At 34.7% G+C, this 19,125-nt stretch overlaps 2 protein-coding genes across 5 annotated transcripts; both read left to right on the forward strand.

Annotated features, from left to right (window-relative positions):
* The first annotated feature begins 595 nt into the window (after positions 1 to 595).
* LOC106648345 (rho GTPase-activating protein 10-like) lies at positions 596 to 9,137 on the forward strand. The gene is made up of 18 exons (XM_014365165.2): positions 596 to 2,000; positions 3,701 to 3,858; positions 4,752 to 4,823; positions 4,900 to 5,001; positions 5,069 to 5,179; positions 5,241 to 5,345; positions 5,498 to 5,569; positions 5,662 to 5,728; positions 5,792 to 5,889; positions 6,028 to 6,122; positions 6,311 to 6,717; positions 6,788 to 6,890; positions 7,079 to 7,523; positions 7,597 to 7,798; positions 7,875 to 8,037; positions 8,260 to 8,307; positions 8,375 to 8,454; positions 8,532 to 9,137. The coding sequence occupies exons 1-18, from the start codon at positions 1,841 to 1,843 to the stop codon at positions 8,621 to 8,623; spliced, it is 2,580 nt and encodes an 859-aa protein (XP_014220651.1). The 5' UTR covers positions 596 to 1,840; the 3' UTR covers positions 8,624 to 9,137.
* A 921-nt stretch (positions 9,138 to 10,058) lies between these two features.
* Positions 10,059 to 19,036, forward strand: LOC106648343 (zinc finger CCCH domain-containing protein 18). Of its 4 annotated transcripts, none has more exons than XM_023458667.1 (9): positions 10,059 to 10,375; positions 12,721 to 13,210; positions 13,280 to 13,628; positions 13,699 to 14,139; positions 15,478 to 15,734; positions 15,814 to 16,188; positions 16,876 to 17,157; positions 17,436 to 17,450; positions 17,592 to 19,036. In XM_023458667.1, exons 2-9 carry the CDS (start codon positions 12,738 to 12,740, stop codon positions 17,971 to 17,973), a joined length of 2,574 nt encoding a protein of 857 aa, XP_023314435.1. In that variant the 5' UTR covers positions 10,059 to 10,375; positions 12,721 to 12,737; the 3' UTR covers positions 17,974 to 19,036. The 4 variants fall into 4 exon arrangements, with proteins under 4 accessions (XP_023314435.1, XP_014220648.1, XP_014220650.1 ...); XM_014365162.2 differs by having other exon boundaries at positions 10,060 to 10,375; positions 16,822 to 17,157; XM_023458666.1 differs by lacking the exon at positions 10,059 to 10,375 and adding an exon at positions 11,231 to 12,010 and having other exon boundaries at positions 16,822 to 17,157.
* Positions 19,037 to 19,125: the final 89 nt, after the last annotated feature.

Below are 19,125 nucleotides of genomic sequence, written 5' to 3' on the forward strand. Positions count from 1 at the left end.
TCGATCCAACAGCTGCCAAAGTATTGAATCAAACGGGCCCGGCTTCTATAGTCGAGTATACAGTTTGGTGCAAATATAAATTCGTTGTAAAAAACGAAGCCGCGAAAGGCAGTTGTAGTAGCGTGTAGTACGAGCGGAGAGCAGTGTGCAGCTCGTGCATCAAAGCATCCCCCCATGTTGTTATTGGCCGACTGCAGCGCGTCGTCTCCTTCTCTCTCTCTTTCCGTATGGAATAGTAGCTATAGTCAGCACGCAGACTATAGAGCACGTATAGAGCGAGCGAATAATCTGCACGCACGAACGCGATTACCTCGTCGCGCGCACGTTCCGTCTTGGACGCTCTCTATAGCTACACACAGCACATCCCGTCGTTCTCTCTCTCTCCGTGTACGCAATTTAAGCCTTTACCTCGGCGCATTATTACATAGGCACACGAGCGCGCATAGCTTGCATATACACGTACGATACGTATGAAAGACGCACAGACACAAGCCCAGCAGCAGCTCTCGCTCTCGTGTGTAGTATATATGCTCGTAAGTCGTGTATCGTATTCGCGGTGCAAAGCATCAGCAACGGCAGCAGTCTCGATCGAGAAACGAAAGAAGGAACGCGCGCGCGCCGTCGTACTCGTCTTGTACGCACGCATCGCTACTCTCCAGCGAACAAAGTCACGCTATATACCTATACCTATATACATAATACATTAACTTGTATATAGCAGCTCGAGCTCGAGGCTCTGTGTATGTATACAATTGGTACGAGCCACTGCCAGTCGCCAGCAGCGCGTATATTATCGCATACGTCAAGCTGCGTACAGTACACCTATTTACTCGGCGCGCGCTCCGACTAGTCTGCCTATTGCCAATTCGCCTCTGCCTCTCCGACTCCGATCCCGCGAATATATACCAGAGTCCCCAGCCAGTGTAGCGTATGTGTGCCTCACGCGCGCATACCTAGCGAAATATCCGACCGAGAGTGCGACGGCATTTTTTCCATATACGACTGTGCGAGGCTTCGTGTTCGAGTATTAGTGTGCGTCCGTGCAGTGCGTGACCATAGCGAAACTTCCCTCGGCCCGACCGATACACCAAAGAAAGAATCTATACAGTGCGCGCGCGATGTGCTTCTGTTGATCCGTGCTATTTGCTCCATGCAAAACAAGAACAAGGAGAGCATCTCTCGCTACTGCTGCTGCTTCTGACTGCTTCTGACTGCTGGCTCACGCTCGCATTATCATTATTATCGTTCGTTCGGCCGAGTGCGCGTCTCGTTTAATTGCTTAGAAGAGCGAGCAAAAAATTCCTCGACTCCGTGAATGAAGTCGTAAAGTCTCTGCATATACGATACATTAATACATACACAAGCATAAATAATAGTCTAACGCATACACGCGCGCCTACACGTACCAAAACATTCGCAATTCCAATATACGTACACGCATAACGTCGCGAATCGCACGTGCAGCGATACACACACACACGCACATACACAAACGTACATAGAGATATATGTAATTATAATTTATATCTGCGATCTGTGCGCACGATTGCGAGCCGAGAGTGGCTGAATTATGCCCAGTGTTGCTCGTTGCAACTCCGAATCGTCTTCTGTTTTTCAAGCCTGCAAAGACGCGGGTGCCTTAAATGAGCGTCATCGGCGACAGGCCAAATTGTCAAAGAAGCTGCCCACAGCAGCTGCATAAAGAGCTAACGTCATCCTACGCATTGTTATTGTTTTGGTCTTTTTTTTCGTCGTGCCGTACTCCAGCGACGCCGAGGTGCATCAGTAAGTGCAAGCTGAAAAAAGAAGCCCGTAGCTCCGAAGCAATATCAACAATAACATGGGTGTTGGTCTGAAGCCGCTTGAATTCACGGATTGCCTCACGGATAGCCCCTACTTCCGCGAGAATCTCCACTATCACGAGCGAGAACTCGAAAACACTAGCACGCAAATCAAGCGCCTCATCAAGGAGGTCAAGGATTTATTGACGGCCGCTAAAAGTACGTTATTTTTTTTCTACACTCATGTGAACCAATGCACTATCGCACATACATTCTTATCTACTATACTATTAATGATATGCTCCGGTTTGTGTACTTTTTATCAAACGTCATTTATGCAGGTGATGCTTTATCTCACCAACTTTTTTGACTTTTTTTTCTTTAAGACATTCTCTTTTACCTCTACTTTTCTGCAACTATCTGCTACATTTGCTACTTTCATTTGGTTCTTTTCTGCATACACAATCGCTAAAGGAAGAAGGTCGTGTTCATTGAGAGCCTCTCCTCTTCTACTACCACTGTTAATGCCAATATGCCCTCTGCTTCTTCTTCTACTACGATACTTTAATATCATATGAGTATCTGCACTGCCAAGTTGATGCTTCTAGTCAGTGTGATCACTCGTACATGTGTGACAAGCATATTACATAGCGATTATATCACAGTGTGTATTCAAATTTTGCAAGGCTGATACCATGCTCCAGAGTGAGATATGAAATGGACAGTATGCGTAAGATTTTTAATTACTCCAATGGCATGCCTTTTGCCTCGTATTCATTGGTTTTAACTCCTATATTCTATTTATATATCATGTGGACATGAGTATTGTTTACATTGTTTACATAATAAAACTTTTGTGTATACATACCCTGAGGCATTTATTACCTTGATGAATGATTTGTTTTGGTTAAACTTGTTGATTAACTTTAACACATGATTTGATCTCTTACTGTTTCACCAGTAGATTCAAGTCAAATTATAATTGTTGAACAACATTTTCTCAACACTATTTTCCTTTGTAACACTTTCAGTAGAATGGAATAAAATATTATGACTTTTTTTTTAAATATTATGATTCTTTTTAAAAATATTTCAAATTCATTGTAGTATTTTTAGAACAAAGTTATTGAAAGCTGTAAACATTTATTTGTATAGCTTTAAAGAACTCCAAATTTTTTAAAACATATATTTTTCTGATTGCCATTTATAAAACAATTTGTAAATTTTAGTTAATGTACTGATTTGGGTAAAATTGTATTCATTATTTTTTATCATAATCCTTTGTAAAGTATCATATTGTCACTGTAACATTTTAATTTTACTCCCCATATAATGAGGATAATTATAATTATCTGTCACTTAATATGCATTCATCAGTAGATTGAAGCTGTTCTTCAGTATGCTACCATGAAGAAATTTAATTCAACATTAAAAAACATTTAATAAACCATTTCCTTTTAGTTTGAAATTGTAAAAAAATATGTAATTTGATTAGTGAAATGTTAATTTCAAAAGCCAGTAAAATATTATCCTACATTTCTACAAACAAATTATCAATACAAAACCATTCAATAAACAAGATATTTCAAATGAACTGATTATTATTATTGGCTATATGCAGGAGAGTAATGTGACCTCACACAAAATAGATACTATTAAAAAATTATTGAGTAACATTGTGTATCACTTGCTATGTGCACAATGACTGTCCTTATGAGATGAATATGGAATAAAAATGACACATTGATGGAATTAATAAAACCTCATACATAATTTGTAGAACTGTAAAATATGCCTGATAAAAAGTCTGCACATCAAATAATTTTAATAAGCTTCAAAAATATGTGTTTTTCTATGAGAAAAAAAAATGAAAAATGCATTCAAGCATGTAGCTTATTGCAAAACGCGCTATGTTACAGATCTTTCTCGAGCACAGAGGGCTTTTTCGAAGACATTACAGAATTTCAGCTTTGAATGCATTGGTGAAACCCAAACTGAAGATGAAATTCACATATCCCAAAGTCTGAAGGAATTTGGTAAACTCATTGCGTTGATCGAAGACGAGCGTGATCGCATGGTATGCACTTAGCACGGTAGAAATGCTATAATTTTTTTTTACATCTTGCGTTCAATTTTACTATACTATATTTAAGAGAAAAAAACATTCAAATGGCTTATTATGATATAAAATTTTGAACTTTTCGCTAAGGATAACAGTGTGAGTCAATGGTTTAAAATCAAATACTTTTTCTATAGTGTGCCATCACGATTTTTCTGTCACATTATAACTTACACACAAAACACCCTTTTTTGCCTTACACGTTTTTTAACTAATCAACATTTCAAATCACACGAACTTAAATAATCTATACAATTGCTAATCTCTTAATTTAACATCAACATATATTATCACAAAAATCTCGATTTTCGTAGTTTTTGCTAATAAATATCTACAAGTAACAAACAACTGATATTACAAGTCATCATTACAAATTGCTTACCCCTATCAATTTTCGTATTTGGTTCATATCTATTACATTTGTAATTATGTAAACGTAAAAATATTTTAAGAATGCTCATGAGTAGCTTAGTTATGTTTATTAATTGACAGTAGAATCAACCCCCTTACTGCTTTTAAAACGTTATATTTTTAAAAATTTTATCTTTTTCAATGTTGACTTTCATAAATTGTTCAAAATACTCGAAACAAAATGTACTTGCCAGTATATTTTCGAAAATACACAACATAATATATACGACTCCGTTTTTATCCATGGTAAATAAAAGTATTTTACAGTAGTCTTTTTACGTAGTTCAATGTCATTGCTCTGAATATTAAATTATCCTTACTGTCTGTGTTTATCACATTTGCATTGTGTGATCACAGTTTGATTTTTTTATAATTTTAAGTTTTTTTAAAAAGCAACAAAACAAACACTTTTAATAAAAAAATGTAATTTATTTTTGTAGCTAGCTAATGCGTACGATCAAATTATTCTGCCACTAGAACAGTTTCGAAAAACACATATAGGCGGGGTAAAGGTAATTATCACATTCCGATACCTTTCGTAGCATAATTTATTTCTTTGCCTTTTGCTAATATGGCTCTTATACTTAGGAAGGGAAAAAAAAGTTTGAAAAGCAAACGATCAAGTTCTGCCAGAGTCAAGAACGTTATTTGAATCTCTCAACGAAAAAGCAAGACAATGTTCTTCAAGAGGTAAATTTATGTTCGATGAAAACGACATTTTTAAATCTACAAGTTCAAACACAAATTATTTTCTCAGGCGGATGCGACTCTGGATATGGCTGAGAGGCATTTTTGCCAAGCAAGCTTAGAATATGTATTTTTATTACAAGAAGTTCAAGAGCGAAAAAAATTCGAATTTGTAGAAACGGTAGGTTCATTTGATGAAGTTCGAAAAATATTGATACTAATCTGTGGATTTTATATTTCAGCTGCTAAGTTTTATGCTCGGATGGCTAACTTTTTACCATCAAGGTCACGAAGTCGCTAAGGATTTCAAGCCTTATATGAGTGAGCTGCAGTTGAAAATTCAAAAAGTAAGTTGTTTTAGTAAATAAACGATTTGAGTATTATTGCAAAAAAATTTAAACTAAAATAATTAGTGTTTTATAATTGAAACTAATGTTATTGACCAGTCTAATAATGATCCTTTACTAATTTTCTTAATCTTACCTGCGTGTTTTAAAAGACTAGAGAGAATTTCCATGCTACTCGGGATAAAACAGAATCGCTTATGAATAAAATGAAGGACGTCAAAAAGGTAAATTAATTCCTTCTAATCGAATCCTTTTAACACTTCATCTTACGTCATTGAGGAGCATCCAACTAATTTGTACATTAATTTGTTTTCAGTCTGCCATCGAGAGCGGCCCTAATAAATTGTATAGCAGAGAAGGATATCTGTATTTTATGGAAAAAAGTAAGCAACGATATTTTTTTCGAAATTGAGAATGATATTAGTAATCTGAGCTTTACTTTTCAGAGGCCTTCGGTACAACATGGACGAAACAATATTGCACATATCAAAAAGACAAAAAAGAATTCACTATGATACCGTACAATCAGCTCACGGGCAAATTTGTGAGTATTTTTTTCGATTTACTGTCCAAAGCGTGTGTTGGTTACGTTTTTTTTAACTGCATTCAACTTGAAGAAATAGATGACGTACTCTAGAGTGAACTAACCAAGTGTTATTTTTTCTTCTCTTTTCCTTAACAGAGCAATAAAGATACCTTTACTCTAGCATCCTGTGTGCGGCGTATGTCTGAGTCTATAGACAAAAGATTTTGTTTTGATATAACTGCTGTTGGGAGGTCAGTTTTTTCTCCTTTTTGTGATTTATTTTACATTCGTTTTCATTGTAACTAACATATTCATATCTGTTTTAAATGTATGTACCTTATTTCAAAATCGTTAGTGCAATGAATTATCGAAATAAAATCGCTTTTTGCCAAACGCGCATTGTACTTCGACGAGTAACAACCAATCACGAAAATTTCAGACCCGGTGTTGTATATACGTTTCAAGCATTATCAGAGGACGACAGAAAAGCGTGGATGGACGCGATGGACGGTCGCGAACCCGTCAATTTTTTGTCTAATCCCTCGAAGCCCGAAGAGAAGAATGTGATCGACGCTACTGGCATATATTTTATAACCAGGTGCATCAAGACTCTCGAAGAACGAGGCTTGGAAGAGCAGGGATTGTACCGAGTCGTCGGCGTATCATCAAAAGTCAACAGGCTGCTATCCATGGGCCTAGACCGTAGGAAATTCGAAAAGATGAATCTCGAGAGTCGAATCGAGTGGGAAAGCAAGACGATAACTAGTGCTCTAAAAACGTATCTAAGATCGTTGTCTGAACCTCTCATGACTTATCGCCTGTACGAGAATTTCCTCGCAGCAGCCAGTAAGAATAATTAGAGACACATTTTTTGTTAATCTTAATAGAAAATTTAAAAGGATTTGCTTGTTTCCAGAGCTTGATAGTAACGAGCGTCTTCAGGAATTGCATCGTTTGGTTTATCGTCTACCCCAGCCAAATCTCAATCTTCTTCTACTGCTCATCAATCATCTTCACAAGTAATTATTCCAACCATTTGTTGAACTTTCTATCGAGCGCAACAAACATGATATGTTGAACCACTGATGAATCACGCATGATTTGACACATCGCGGCGCTTGCTTTTTTTCCTTTCTTTGCTAACAATGCATCTTCTTATGCATCGGGTTCAGAAAAAACTCATGTTATTTATTATTATCAATTATAGAGTCGTAAAAAAAAGCGATAAAAATTTGATGACGGTCGGTAATCTGGCGGTATGCTTTGGACCAACTTTACTGAGGCCGGAGCAAGAAACAGTCGCATCGATCATGGAGATAAAGTTTTACAATGTCGTCACGGAAGTGCTCATTGAAAATTGCGAGAGAATAATCGCCGGACCACCGTCGCTCGATGCATCTTCACCTATGAAAGTTGGTAATGCATCGTCGCCTGTTGCATCTGGCACAGCATCTTCTCCTGGCGCAGCAGCTCAAAGTTTGCCGAGCTCGCCGCGATCCGAGGATAAAGAAGATATGCCACCTGCTAAACCTCAGAGCCTACACCACCAGCCTATAAAGCCTAAATCACCGCAGCAGCAAGGCGTCACGGGTAATGGTGCCGTTCATTTGCCTACCTATTCAGTGCATACCGTGGTGCCGGCTACAGTTCAGGTATAAACAATCGATATTGATGCAGGTTTTTTAAAAGCATAAAAAAATCATTATTACCGCCTTATAAACACAGGAAATCCCGAGATCGTTCTACGAGAGTTCATTGTCTATAGCGACGAAATCACCGCTCATCGATGGCGATCAAAAAAACAACGGCGAGGTTTATCAGGATACAGATAACGCTAGTCACAGGCTACCTATGATGTTCGCCGACAGTCACATAAGTCGGCTGAAGCATCGAAATACTAACTTCATGTATCACTCTGCCGATCGAGGTATGTTGACTCTTTGGATTTCATCGTATGCGAAGCATTGTTGGCTTACATGTGAGACACATGCTTATGTTTTCAGTATCGACGGGTGGTGGTAACACAAGCAGCTCGAGCGAATCAATAGCCAGCGATCCACCACCGTACCTCAGCTCCTCTGGTGTACCTGTTAAACAAAAGCGTGACTCAGGGTTGGTCAACACCTACTTTAATTATCCGACGCGCAGCAATCCAATAATGACTTTGTAAGTCTCTCAAATACCAATTTAATTGATGTTTATTCAATTATTCACGTAATCATACATATTCCTTTTTGAAAGGCTTTATCTAAAAACGAGCTCTTATCAATTTATTGATTTATGATTAGTTTGATTTACCATTTTACTCATTTTTTGTGTTAATCATTAACGTGCATTCACGCTATTTTTAAACGTGCCCTTCTGATAATTTTTCTATAAAATTTTCAGAGTCAACACGTCGCCGAATAGTGGACGATCTAGTCCTGGTCCAATTTGGTAAGTTTAATCAATTTTATGTCAAAATAATTTTTCATAACAACATGACGTATGATTTTGGTTTTAGGAGGGTAAGAACACTCTACGCTTGTATGGCGGAAAGTGTCGGGGAATTATCGTTTGAACCAAATCAGATAATCACAAACGGTAATTTTTTTGCTATAATCAAAACGTTCGAGAACTGCAACTTGAAATTAATCAATCATATGATAATGTTTTTACAGTTCAACCATCAAGTGAACCAGGTTGGCTAGTTGGTACACTAAATGGAAAAACGGGTTTGATACCGAAAAATTATGTAGAACAATTACCTTAGTGAGGCTCATCAACTAAAAGTGATTCGATATCGAAGCTCCTACAATCGATATGGCCATCAGTATTCACACTTTTTCACATTCCAACAATGTGCACATTCCACATTTACCAATTTAACATTTGTAAGAGATTTTTTATACGATTATAAATATAAAAGAAGCTTATGATAATAATCGGCTTTACTCAATTGCTTTTCACGGCCGTGAGCAAGTCGGTCAATAATTTAAAAATTAAAGTGAATATCAGAAGATATACTCTTCGACTTAAGTTCTATTTTTTTTAATGTAAAGAGTCATGTTTTGATTCTATTTTGAATGCTTTTTACTGTGGTATAATAATTAAAGATGTCATTCTGACAAAATGAACGACCGTCAAGCGATTAGCCGGTCGATTAATCGTGAAATTGATAGGTCTTTTACACAAGAGTTTATAATCATATCCCGTTTTCATGGGAAACTTAGTCAATTATGCATATTATCCATTATAAATACATAAGTATGTATAAATTCAAATAATTACTATATATTTATATTTACACGATAAAAGTATGTAAACACGAGTAAATAAGGATTTTTCGCTCAAAAAACAAAGACAAGTTTTCAATTTAAAATGGAAATGAAGCAAATTATAAAGCTTATTACTTAGTGTACATATATAATTTGAAACTTGTATTATCTTTTATGTTTATTTGATGTACATAGCTGGTAAAAATTAATACTAGTACCATAAGTAAATATTATGGTTGCTGTTTTTTTGTTTCATCACTTTCTGTTATTATGTATTCATTATTGGAAATATAATCTAAACATTTCATTGCTAAGCATAACAATAATTTTTTAAGAACTATTATTATTATTATTATTATTATTATTATTATTATTATTATTATTGTTATTATTATTATTATTATTATTATTATTATCATTGCCATATTCCACCTGGTAATTATACTTACAACTATAAGTACATCATTTTTTAAGTTGAAAATTTTTTATATCTAATTTGTGATTTATTTAAACTTTCTAAAGACGAATAACGTAGTACATTTAAGTTGGAACGTTGTTCGTTTTTTGTTTGTATTTAATTTGTTTGAAAATCTGTATCCCTATCATAGTAATGGTACCCTGCAGTTGTTATGTTTATTTCAATGCAATCATATCCCTTTATATAATTCCCATCAAACATAGTATTTGATTCACCGGCGTTTAGATTAATCATTTCAACTTTGGAATAAATCCAAAAATAGTCAGAGGTCGTAAGGTATTAAAGAAAACTACAAAAAAATACTTTTTTTCTAAATTAGAATTTATGTTGATAAATTTAAGAATCTAAATCATGTCTAAACTCAAAAGTCGAAAAAAATATGATGTTTGACGCCCTCTAGTGCCGCCTGCTGCAAGTGTAATTAGAATCTCGGGTGCGTCTGGCTCTCCACATACTCAACGATACTGAGCTCTATTGTTAAATCTCTTCGATTTCACGGCACAGGCAGGCTGGCTAGTATTCAATGATTCAGTTCGCTTGGGACTCGTAAAAGATTCCACGTCCGAGAGAAAGAAAGTCTGACGCGCGCGAGTGATAGAGAATAAAGTGAAAAAACGCCGAATTCATCGAAGATAGGACAGGGTCATCCCATTATCAAGTTCATGATTCGTCGACAAGCCTAAAACACATTCGCACTCGAGACTGCGTCATTCCGGTGCTCAGTCCGGATTCGTTTTCCCAGCCCCGCAGAGACGAGCACTTCTCAAAGGTAAATATTCACGAAGAAACCTAATTGCTCTTGTCCGTGCGAACTTATAACCTACATCTCACTGCGTGTAACGTCTGTTTTTCTTTTGGGAATCTATAACAATCATCTTTCAATATTTCTAAACGAGCATCAAATTGATGACTACCTAATTTTATGGTAAAAATCATTATCGACCGACCCCATGGACACCAGCTCCCCATCCTCTCCTCCACTTCTTTTTTCGCTTTCTGTTGCAATCTCATTATTTCGTTCGAACTTTCCTAATTCACCACAAACATACACACATAGGTCAGTTGCGTGTGTTTTCGAGTCATGAAAATCGAAATCATTATCATCTCTACTGCTCTCGCCAATAATCTTTGAATTGTCATAAATTTGACGTGCGCGTGGTTCTTATGCACTGGAGAAGTTCGTTGCTAAACCGCAATTCTCAACGCATCCATTTTATACGATGTCGTTTGCACTGCTAGCTGTGCCACAAACTTCTTGATCTGAATGTTTTATTTGCCGCGAGTCATTGTTTATAAAGAAGAAGATAGCAAGAGATGAAAAAAAAAACAGATTGAATTTGACACTTTGATAAAGTAGTGAATAAGCCCTCGCACTATTCACAGAGTTAAAGTACTTGGAAAGAAACATAAGCTCAATAGTAGTAATAATAATAACTACATGACACATAATAAGGTCTGGGCTTTATTTAATTTGATATTTAATGCTGTATTTTTACTTATCAAAAGTTGAAAACTATATGATAATTTAATTTTGTTTATAGTTGGTTTTTCTGATTAAATTAATTAATGTACATTGTATAATGGAAAAGTTTATGCAATTGAGAGATTAATCAATAAACCTCATCCATTTTCATCAAAAATATATGAAAGTGTTAAATTTACTCCCTTTTACTAAAATTATCACATAAATTAACAATCAACTATGTCAACTTATTATTCATCCTTATTCATGACTTTAATGTTGTGTACATCAAAAAAATAGATGTAACAAATATTTCTCCTCATTAACATAATCTATCTAATTATTTTTTTTTTTACATCATTATATATAGAGTTCTTGATGTAAACAATCTATTATTTCTGCTTTCTTAATACAATCTATTTTTGCACGTCCAAATCATTCTTTCAGGTGATAAAACAGTACGTTTTTGCAATAATACAAAAACAAAAAAGCCAATATTGGTTTTAGTGCAAACAGTTTAAAAGTCAACAGTCTAATCTGAGTTACAAAAGTTCAGTTATAAGTTCACAGTTTACCTTTTATCCATTGACATACTGTCAATTTAGTTTGTGTTGTGTTTATATGCTTATGCTAAGTTGCATAAAGTAAGTTTAGTCATGTACAAAAAAAGTATGCAAAGTAAACCGAGAGATGCAAAGTCGGTATCTTTCGGTAGTAAGTTAACGCGTCAAAAAAGTCAACGGTTCGCGACTTTTTATTTCGTTTTCAAAAGTCGAAAGTTATCCGAGTCAGTAGTAACGCGTCGCGAAAATTCACGGGAGTTTCAGTTTTCGATTCGTTATGATCGAGATGAAGTACGAGACGTCTTTGAAGTTAAGCATGCGGTTGAAACATTTTCGTGTTTAACACCATCAACAAGAGCAAGGGCTCTTTATGACACAGGTAAGCCCATCAGAAAGAGATGCCGATTTAAGAGTGACGTTTTAAATACCATAAAAGTCACTGAATTTAGTGAGTACTACAAAATGTAGCATTATAAACAAACGTTTGTCAATACTACTAAGTTCAATAATATCTAATTTATATTTATTAATTGTGTTCAGCAGACTTTTTTTACCATTTGGTCCTAGACAGTTAAGTTTTGTGTAATACTAAATATTCAATTTATTTAAGGTCAATATTTTCCAACCAATCCCTCTTATGCAAATGAGAAATTTCTAAATATATTTTTGTATTTATTGTAAAGATAATTTCACAACCTAGTCTTTATTGAAGTGCTTCCGTTGCACATACCACTTCTTAAATTATTCATAGCTTGTTTTTTAATGTTTATTTGAAATCAATATTTTAAATTATATAAATGGTAATCAATAACTTGTACCTTGCCATATTTGAATTCATTATTATACAAGAGCTGTTGAAGATGATTTTTTTCATGTATTTAAACTTATTAAAAATTTTATAATTATCATTCATCATTGATATTTCAATATTAAATTAAAAAAAAAAAAAAAATGGAATTCCTTGCTCCTGCAAAAAAATTTTAATTTAGGAAAAGAACCCTTCCTTCACTCATTTACAATAATTTAAAGGGTTCATTGATAATATTATATTATTGAAGTATTTCTTATATTTTACTACTAATGTTCCAGGGTAAACTTGAGGCATCATGTCTGATTCTGACAGTTCTTCCGATGCAGGAGTAGTCCCATCTTCACCAACTTCTGGCCCAGCATCACCAGAAGGATCAGGCCCTGCCTCTCCTACAGACTCTGGTCCAGCATCTCCAGAAGATTTTGGTTCAGCTTCACCTGATGATGGACTTGCATCTCCCACAGGGTCTTGTCCAGCATCTCCTGCTGGTTTAGGACCTGCTTCGCCAGATGAGGGTCCAGCTTCTCCTGAAGATGACAACCATCACAGTCCTGCATCACCTAATAGTGGAGCTGCTGAAAGTGACAGTGAATGCCCACATGATGAAAGTGATGAAGGTGAAAGATCAGACAATGAAGAAGCTAGATCTAGTCCACCATCGTGCCCACATGTTGAAGATCCTGCATCACCAGCTAAATCTTATTGTTCTGAACCAAATTCACCGGCAGTTTCAAGACACAGTACACCTCCTAGGTCTCCTGATGATAGGTATTAGATATTTTTTGTTGATCATATTTATAAAATAACGAATCAAATAAATCTCTTTTATTTTTGCAGAAGAGAGGATAGGGAAGATGATGATGCAATTAGTAATTCCTTGAAAAAGAAAAAGAGGAAATCTGAATCATTATCAGATGTGTCTGAACTTGATAGTGATGATGAAAATATGTCTAAGAAACAAGGTAATTGTGGTCAAAATGCTGACAGTTCTGGTGATGAAGAAGACGATAAATCTAAAGAAGTTCTACCTAATGAGGAAACAGAACAATTAGATTTTGAAGCAGATGGGCAATGGAAAGACATTAAAGATGATGCAGAAAATGAAGCGAAAGCAGATGGCGTTGAAAAAGAAAAAGAAAATGATGAAGTTTCAGAAAAAAAAGACAAAATTGACAAAAAAGATAAGGTATCTTTCATAGCATCATTTACACTCAAATAAAGTTAAAATCTCGACTAACTGTTCATTTTATAAACAGAAGGATAAAGATAAAGATAGAGAAGCTGGGGAATTAAAAGATGATTCAAAAGAAGATGGTGAAAAAGCTGAATCGGAACTAGAGGAAGGGGAATTGAGTGACGGTGATGAGGCTCGACCGGAAGAGACGGAACCTCGACCAGTATGTCGTTTTTATAGTCGTGGAGCTTGTACTTGGGGAGTTAGTTGTCGTTTCCTCCATCCGGGAGTAACCGACAAAGGTAATTACACCATGTTTGATATGGTTCGTCCTATGTCGTTCCCTCCGGCTCAACATCCACCACATGATTTTCGTCCTCATCTTGAGAGACCACCTCCTATGAGGCCACCACCAGGGTACCCTCCACATCCTCCGCATCATCCTGCTGGCCCAAAGCCTGGGCCTGGAGAAGATCCATCATCAGAAAGTGCTTGGGAACGCGGGTTACGTCATGCCAAAGAGGTATGTGCTTATACCAATAAATGGCTTTTATGTTAAGCTAATATCGTGATTCCTCGATCTCCATTTTTTTAAACTCAAAGATTTCTTTCAATCAATACCCAATAATAACAATTATAGCGATATTGAGTAACTACGATGTTGCGAATGCATAATAATTTTTCTGGTTATTTTGCCTGCCCTTTATTTATTTTATTCTAGTGGTTTGCAATAATATAATAGATTTATCTTAACAATTTTGTAAAGCTCATTCAAATCATTGCATGCTGGTTTTATTTAACACTATAGTTTATTTCTTACAATTACATTGAAAACAAAATATCTTGTCATTGTGTTGAAAGTTTAATGAAGTTATAGAATGTACAAATATTATTTTAGAAGTATGATTTCTATTTCTACTAACATTTTTACCAATACTAAAGTAGAATTTCTTTAGCAACAATGAAATTTTAAAATTCCATTGTTCCAAGTAACAAAAATAAATGTTTAAAATATTTTCAGAATTAATTTTATGATTGTGTATTATTTAACATGCAATATAGATACATAATTACATGAATAAATATCAAGAAGTTTTATTTTTTCCTATTTCTATTTTTACTTGAAAAATCACTCATAATTTTATGTGGGAATAAATATTTTATAGATACCAATAGTTCATTTAAAAATTGGGTTTTTTAATAGTCGATGTTTTTATCTGATTTCAATTTTACACTATAATTTTGGAAGCAATGAAATGCCTTCAGGTTTAAATCTGTTTACCGACTTTTTAAAAATGATGAATTTTTACTTTAGATGCCACAACCTGCAAAATGGAAAGGACAGAAAATCTTAAAACTACTTGTAAGATAATCTGTTTAAAAGTAGAGACATTTTTATTATATCAAGCTCGTTCAATAAATTATTGTCACACCCCTATGATTTAGAGATCAATTGTAAATTCATTTATATCAATGCTGTGAAGTTTTTTAGGTTTACAAAATTATCTATGGAAAAAATTTAATTAATGTTATTGATTGACCTTTGGTACTAGGATTAAGTTGTAGTTGATACATAAAGTGTGAAGTATTTACTAACTTTATTTTAATCAATCTTTAAATAAGTTAATGCATAATCTTATCTCATTAAGTGATAGAGGCGTTGCTCAATTTCAGGGGGTGGCAGATAAATCAATTTTGATAATTTTAATAATTGCAGTTTGAATTATTTTATTCATTAAAATTGATTTATCACAGCTCATTGATCTAGCTAACTTGAGTTTTCGTTTTATATTTTCATTTCTAATAAAATATTTCGCAAATACGAGTGACTAATTTCATTAATACTTATTATTAATGACAGATGATGCGGAAAGCCAATAAGCGCAAGGAATTGGATATGGATTTTGAAGAGAAAAAAATGAATCTTGGTCTAGGTCAGGATGAGATGGATCGTGAAGCTGGATATTATGTCAGAGCGGGAAGTCCTGAACCTCCTGTAGAAAGGTGGCCACCTCCAAGAGAGCCACCAGCAAGACGAGCTGCTCCTCGACTTACACCGGATCATTATCCACCGGAAGAACCAGATCCATACTATCACGCGGGACCTGAATATTACAGGCAATTATCTAATTGAGATGAAACATTGCTATAACATAGTATTACTAACTAATGATTGTTTGGTTCGTATACTCAATAGAAGGCTGCATTACAAAGAAGCTAGAGCTGAATATCGCGAACGCGCGGAGTATCACATGAGCCGTGGAACGCCTCATTCTGTTTCGCCGTCACCTGCGCCTGATCCTCGTGAACGTGATTACTATCATCGTACGGCAAAATACGAGAAAAAGCATAAGAGGCCTTCGCGTGAAGTAATAGTTGAGCGTATACCCTCTTCAAAGACTTGGCGCGAAGAAGATGGCCCGCCAGCCGCTGAAAGAGGTCGTGGTGACGAATGGGCTGATCCATGGATGAGACACAAATCACCGTCCAGACGTCATCGTAGTCAAGGCGCCTCTGGTCGTCGATCGCGCAAACAATCCTATTCATCTGGATCATCATATTCATCTTCAAGGTATATTACTGAACAACACTATTCAAATAGTTATTTTGGGCTATATCCTGGTTTATTTTTTTGCTATTTTGTATGTATTAAAAAAAATTGTTTACTTCCAACTATTCATTTTTTGCTTTTTTTCATAAAAAAATCTATTTTCCTAAATAAAACTAATTATTTTTTTTTTTTTTTATTGAGTTTTAATGTTGGCCACATTGACATTAGAATATTATAATTTTGTCCGGGTCGGTGGTGGGGAACTTTATAAAATTCTAAATGTCAATGTCAGTAATTTTTTTATACAATTATTTTTGCTTTAAATAGCTTCGTTTGGCAAGCTTCTTAAATTTGAAACAAATAAAACGTTTGGTTAAAACAACTGATTCTGATTCGAGTATTTCATTACTAATAAAATAAAAGAAAACCATAATAAAACATCATTTCATAATAAAAATGTCATTTCAACCTGCTATTTCAGTCATTAAATATACATAATAAATCAGATTGTTTTAATGGCAAGGCAGCGCATAACTGTTAAAAAAAAACTGAAACTGTTATACGTTGTAACTAACACTCGAACTAACAATGGAAAAAAATTAAAAAAAGAAAAAAAAACCACCGTTTGTTTTTTTGTTTCAAAATTATGTTCAGCTCTAGCCGTAGCTCAAGTCGCACTAGCTACAGTTCTTATGATACCGTCTCCAGGTCCCGTTCCCCATCTCCCCCGTCCAGGTCCAGGTCCAGAGTTAGCAGCAAGAAAATCCCTACCTCTCCACCACCTCCGAGCTCTCATCGTGCAGGAACGATGATAATGAACCCACCGGCGCCAACGTCTCGCACGTCGAGTAAGACTTCTCCCACGGATCGACGAGACCCAGTACCTGCTCCTTTGTCAACACATTTAAAAGTCCGAGAAAAAAGTCGCGACAAAGCTGCTTTGGTTGCCGCCGCAGTTGCTAAGGTTAACAAGAGTCACTCGAGATCCAGGTTGGTTTCTTTTTTTTTTATTTACACTTCATAATTTTTATATTAGTTTTCACCTTTTAAAATGATTATTTTACCAATCAGTATAATTTTCAAATTACATTAGGCTTCTCATCATTTTTCTTAGACAATTTTTACTTATTTTAGAAAAGATGATCAATAATGTCTAAATAAGCTTATTGAATTAAGTTTTATGTTTAACGTGAATAAATTATCCTAAATTTCATTTTTATTCAAAATTACTAACAAATGGTTTTTTTTCTACTTACGCTTTACTTTAGAAGAGCAAAACACAGGTGAGCTTTCATTAATATTTTAAATTGATTAAAATTTTTTTTCTACTGTTTTCATTATTGTTATTTGCTAAAAGAATTTTAATAAATCGTAGCTTTATGTTTTATTTTAAAATTATAACATTTTAACAATTGCTATTACAGATCATCAGCTAGCAGCTCGGGGTCGGATAGTAGTGGCAGTAGTTCTGACTCCTCTGATTCGTCGTATTCATCATCATCGTCTGCGGAAGTGCGTCGTCGCAAAGGCACACCTCCTCTCAATCGTAATAAAGAACTCAAAGAAAACATCAAAGTAGGTGGTAGTACGAAATACAAGGCATCGACAGCTGCTGCTGCTGCTGCTGCCGCAGCCGCAGCCGCTTCAGTTAAGCGTAGTTCTACAGTTATCGGTAAGAAACGACCTGCTCCAGATACATCACCGGTAAACGATAAAAGGGATAAAAAAGGTAGTAGGCGTGAAGAACTACTCAAGCAGCTTAAAGCTGTTGAAGATGCTATAGCTAGGAAACGCTCGAAAGTGTAAAGATCTATTAGCACCGCATCGGTAATGCCCAAGAAAGTCTTTACGCTCGAATCTTTTACATTCGTTAACATCTTAATTTGCGACTTAGACATCTTCATTTTTTTTCATAAAATTGATCATTGTTATAAACTTTAGCAATATGCACTTCTATGTAAATGTAAAAAAGAGGGAATAAGATCTGTTCTTGATAATCCTCGCAGTGATTGCATTTTACCTTTTTTTTTTTCATGCAATTTCATTACAAAACTCCAATATTGAGGTCAATATTCAAAAAAAATTTGTAAGCATGTTACATCTTTTGAATGAAGAACGAATTAAAAATATTGTAAAATCTTTTCATTTAAAATTTCCCCGTTACAGATGAAAACAAGAAAATTCTGATTAGTAAAAAAAGTTAAAATCGACGATGTAGCTGCCATTTTAGAATTCACGTAGTTAGGTGATAACTCACAAAATCACTGATACAGTGATAGAGTTATGTAATTTTTAGGATATAATTTTATATATAAGTAAATGCAGGTTTTTGCTCTAGTTTGTAATAAAAATTCATACGAAATATGACTTTCGTAACAGTTTCCATTAAATTCGTATGTCTTAATAAATTTAATGAATTTACAAGCGTCTGTTCAAAAGTGTGTACAAGATCAAAAAGGATAATATCCTTGTTCATGTAAAGCGGTTTAAAATTTTTTAAAAATATGCAAGCTACAAAAATCATTCAATTTTATTTAAAAATAATATTTTGTAACTAACAATTTGATGTTATAAATATTGTTTCGGAAGACTAAGTATTCAGAAACGTGTGTAGTTGTACATCAGTATAACAGGCAAATTTTGTAGTAAGTAATGACTACCATTGAAAAAAATTGTGATTTATTTAATCTGGCTTGAAAATTTGAGTTTTGTAAATGTTAAAAAGAACATTGTTTTATTTGTATTACATATGAAAACTTGTACAAATATATTAATTACTTACAATGGAATTAATCTACCTTGTAAAAATATTTCCGACTAGCGTCAATTTAAGGTGAATAATGAATAAATAAAATAATTTTACAAATGATTTGTGGGCTTTAATTATTTTAAAAATATTTTTGACTTATCTAAAATAATTTATTGTATATATGATTAGAGTATTTACATCAACTGTCA

The sequence above is a fragment of the Trichogramma pretiosum genome, unplaced genomic scaffold (genome assembly GCF_000599845.2).
Source record: "Trichogramma pretiosum strain Unisexual culture from Peru unplaced genomic scaffold, Tpre_2.0 scaffold24, whole genome shotgun sequence".
NCBI classification, from domain to species: domain Eukaryota; kingdom Metazoa; phylum Arthropoda; class Insecta; order Hymenoptera; family Trichogrammatidae; genus Trichogramma; species Trichogramma pretiosum.

Bases quoted from the DNA above. Each gene is read 5' to 3' on its own strand.
- LOC106648345 (XM_014365165.2), top strand. From the start codon at position 1,841: ATGGGTGTTGGTCTGAAGCCGCTTGAATTCACGGATTGCCTCACGGAT. The intron at 6,123-6,310 runs GTCAGTTTTTTC...CGAAAATTTCAG, and splicing joins GATATAACTGCTGTTGGGAG to ACCCGGTGTTGTATATACGT. The intron at 8,455-8,531 runs GTAATTTTTTTG...ATGTTTTTACAG, and splicing joins AAATCAGATAATCACAAACG to TTCAACCATCAAGTGAACCA.
- LOC106648343 (XM_014365162.2), top strand. From the start codon at position 12,738: ATGTCTGATTCTGACAGTTCTTCCGATGCAGGAGTAGTCCCATCTTCA. The intron at 13,211-13,279 runs GTATTAGATATT...TTATTTTTGCAG, and splicing joins CCTAGGTCTCCTGATGATAG to AAGAGAGGATAGGGAAGATG. The intron at 15,735-15,813 runs GCAATTATCTAA...TATACTCAATAG, and splicing joins GCGGGACCTGAATATTACAG to AAGGCTGCATTACAAAGAAG.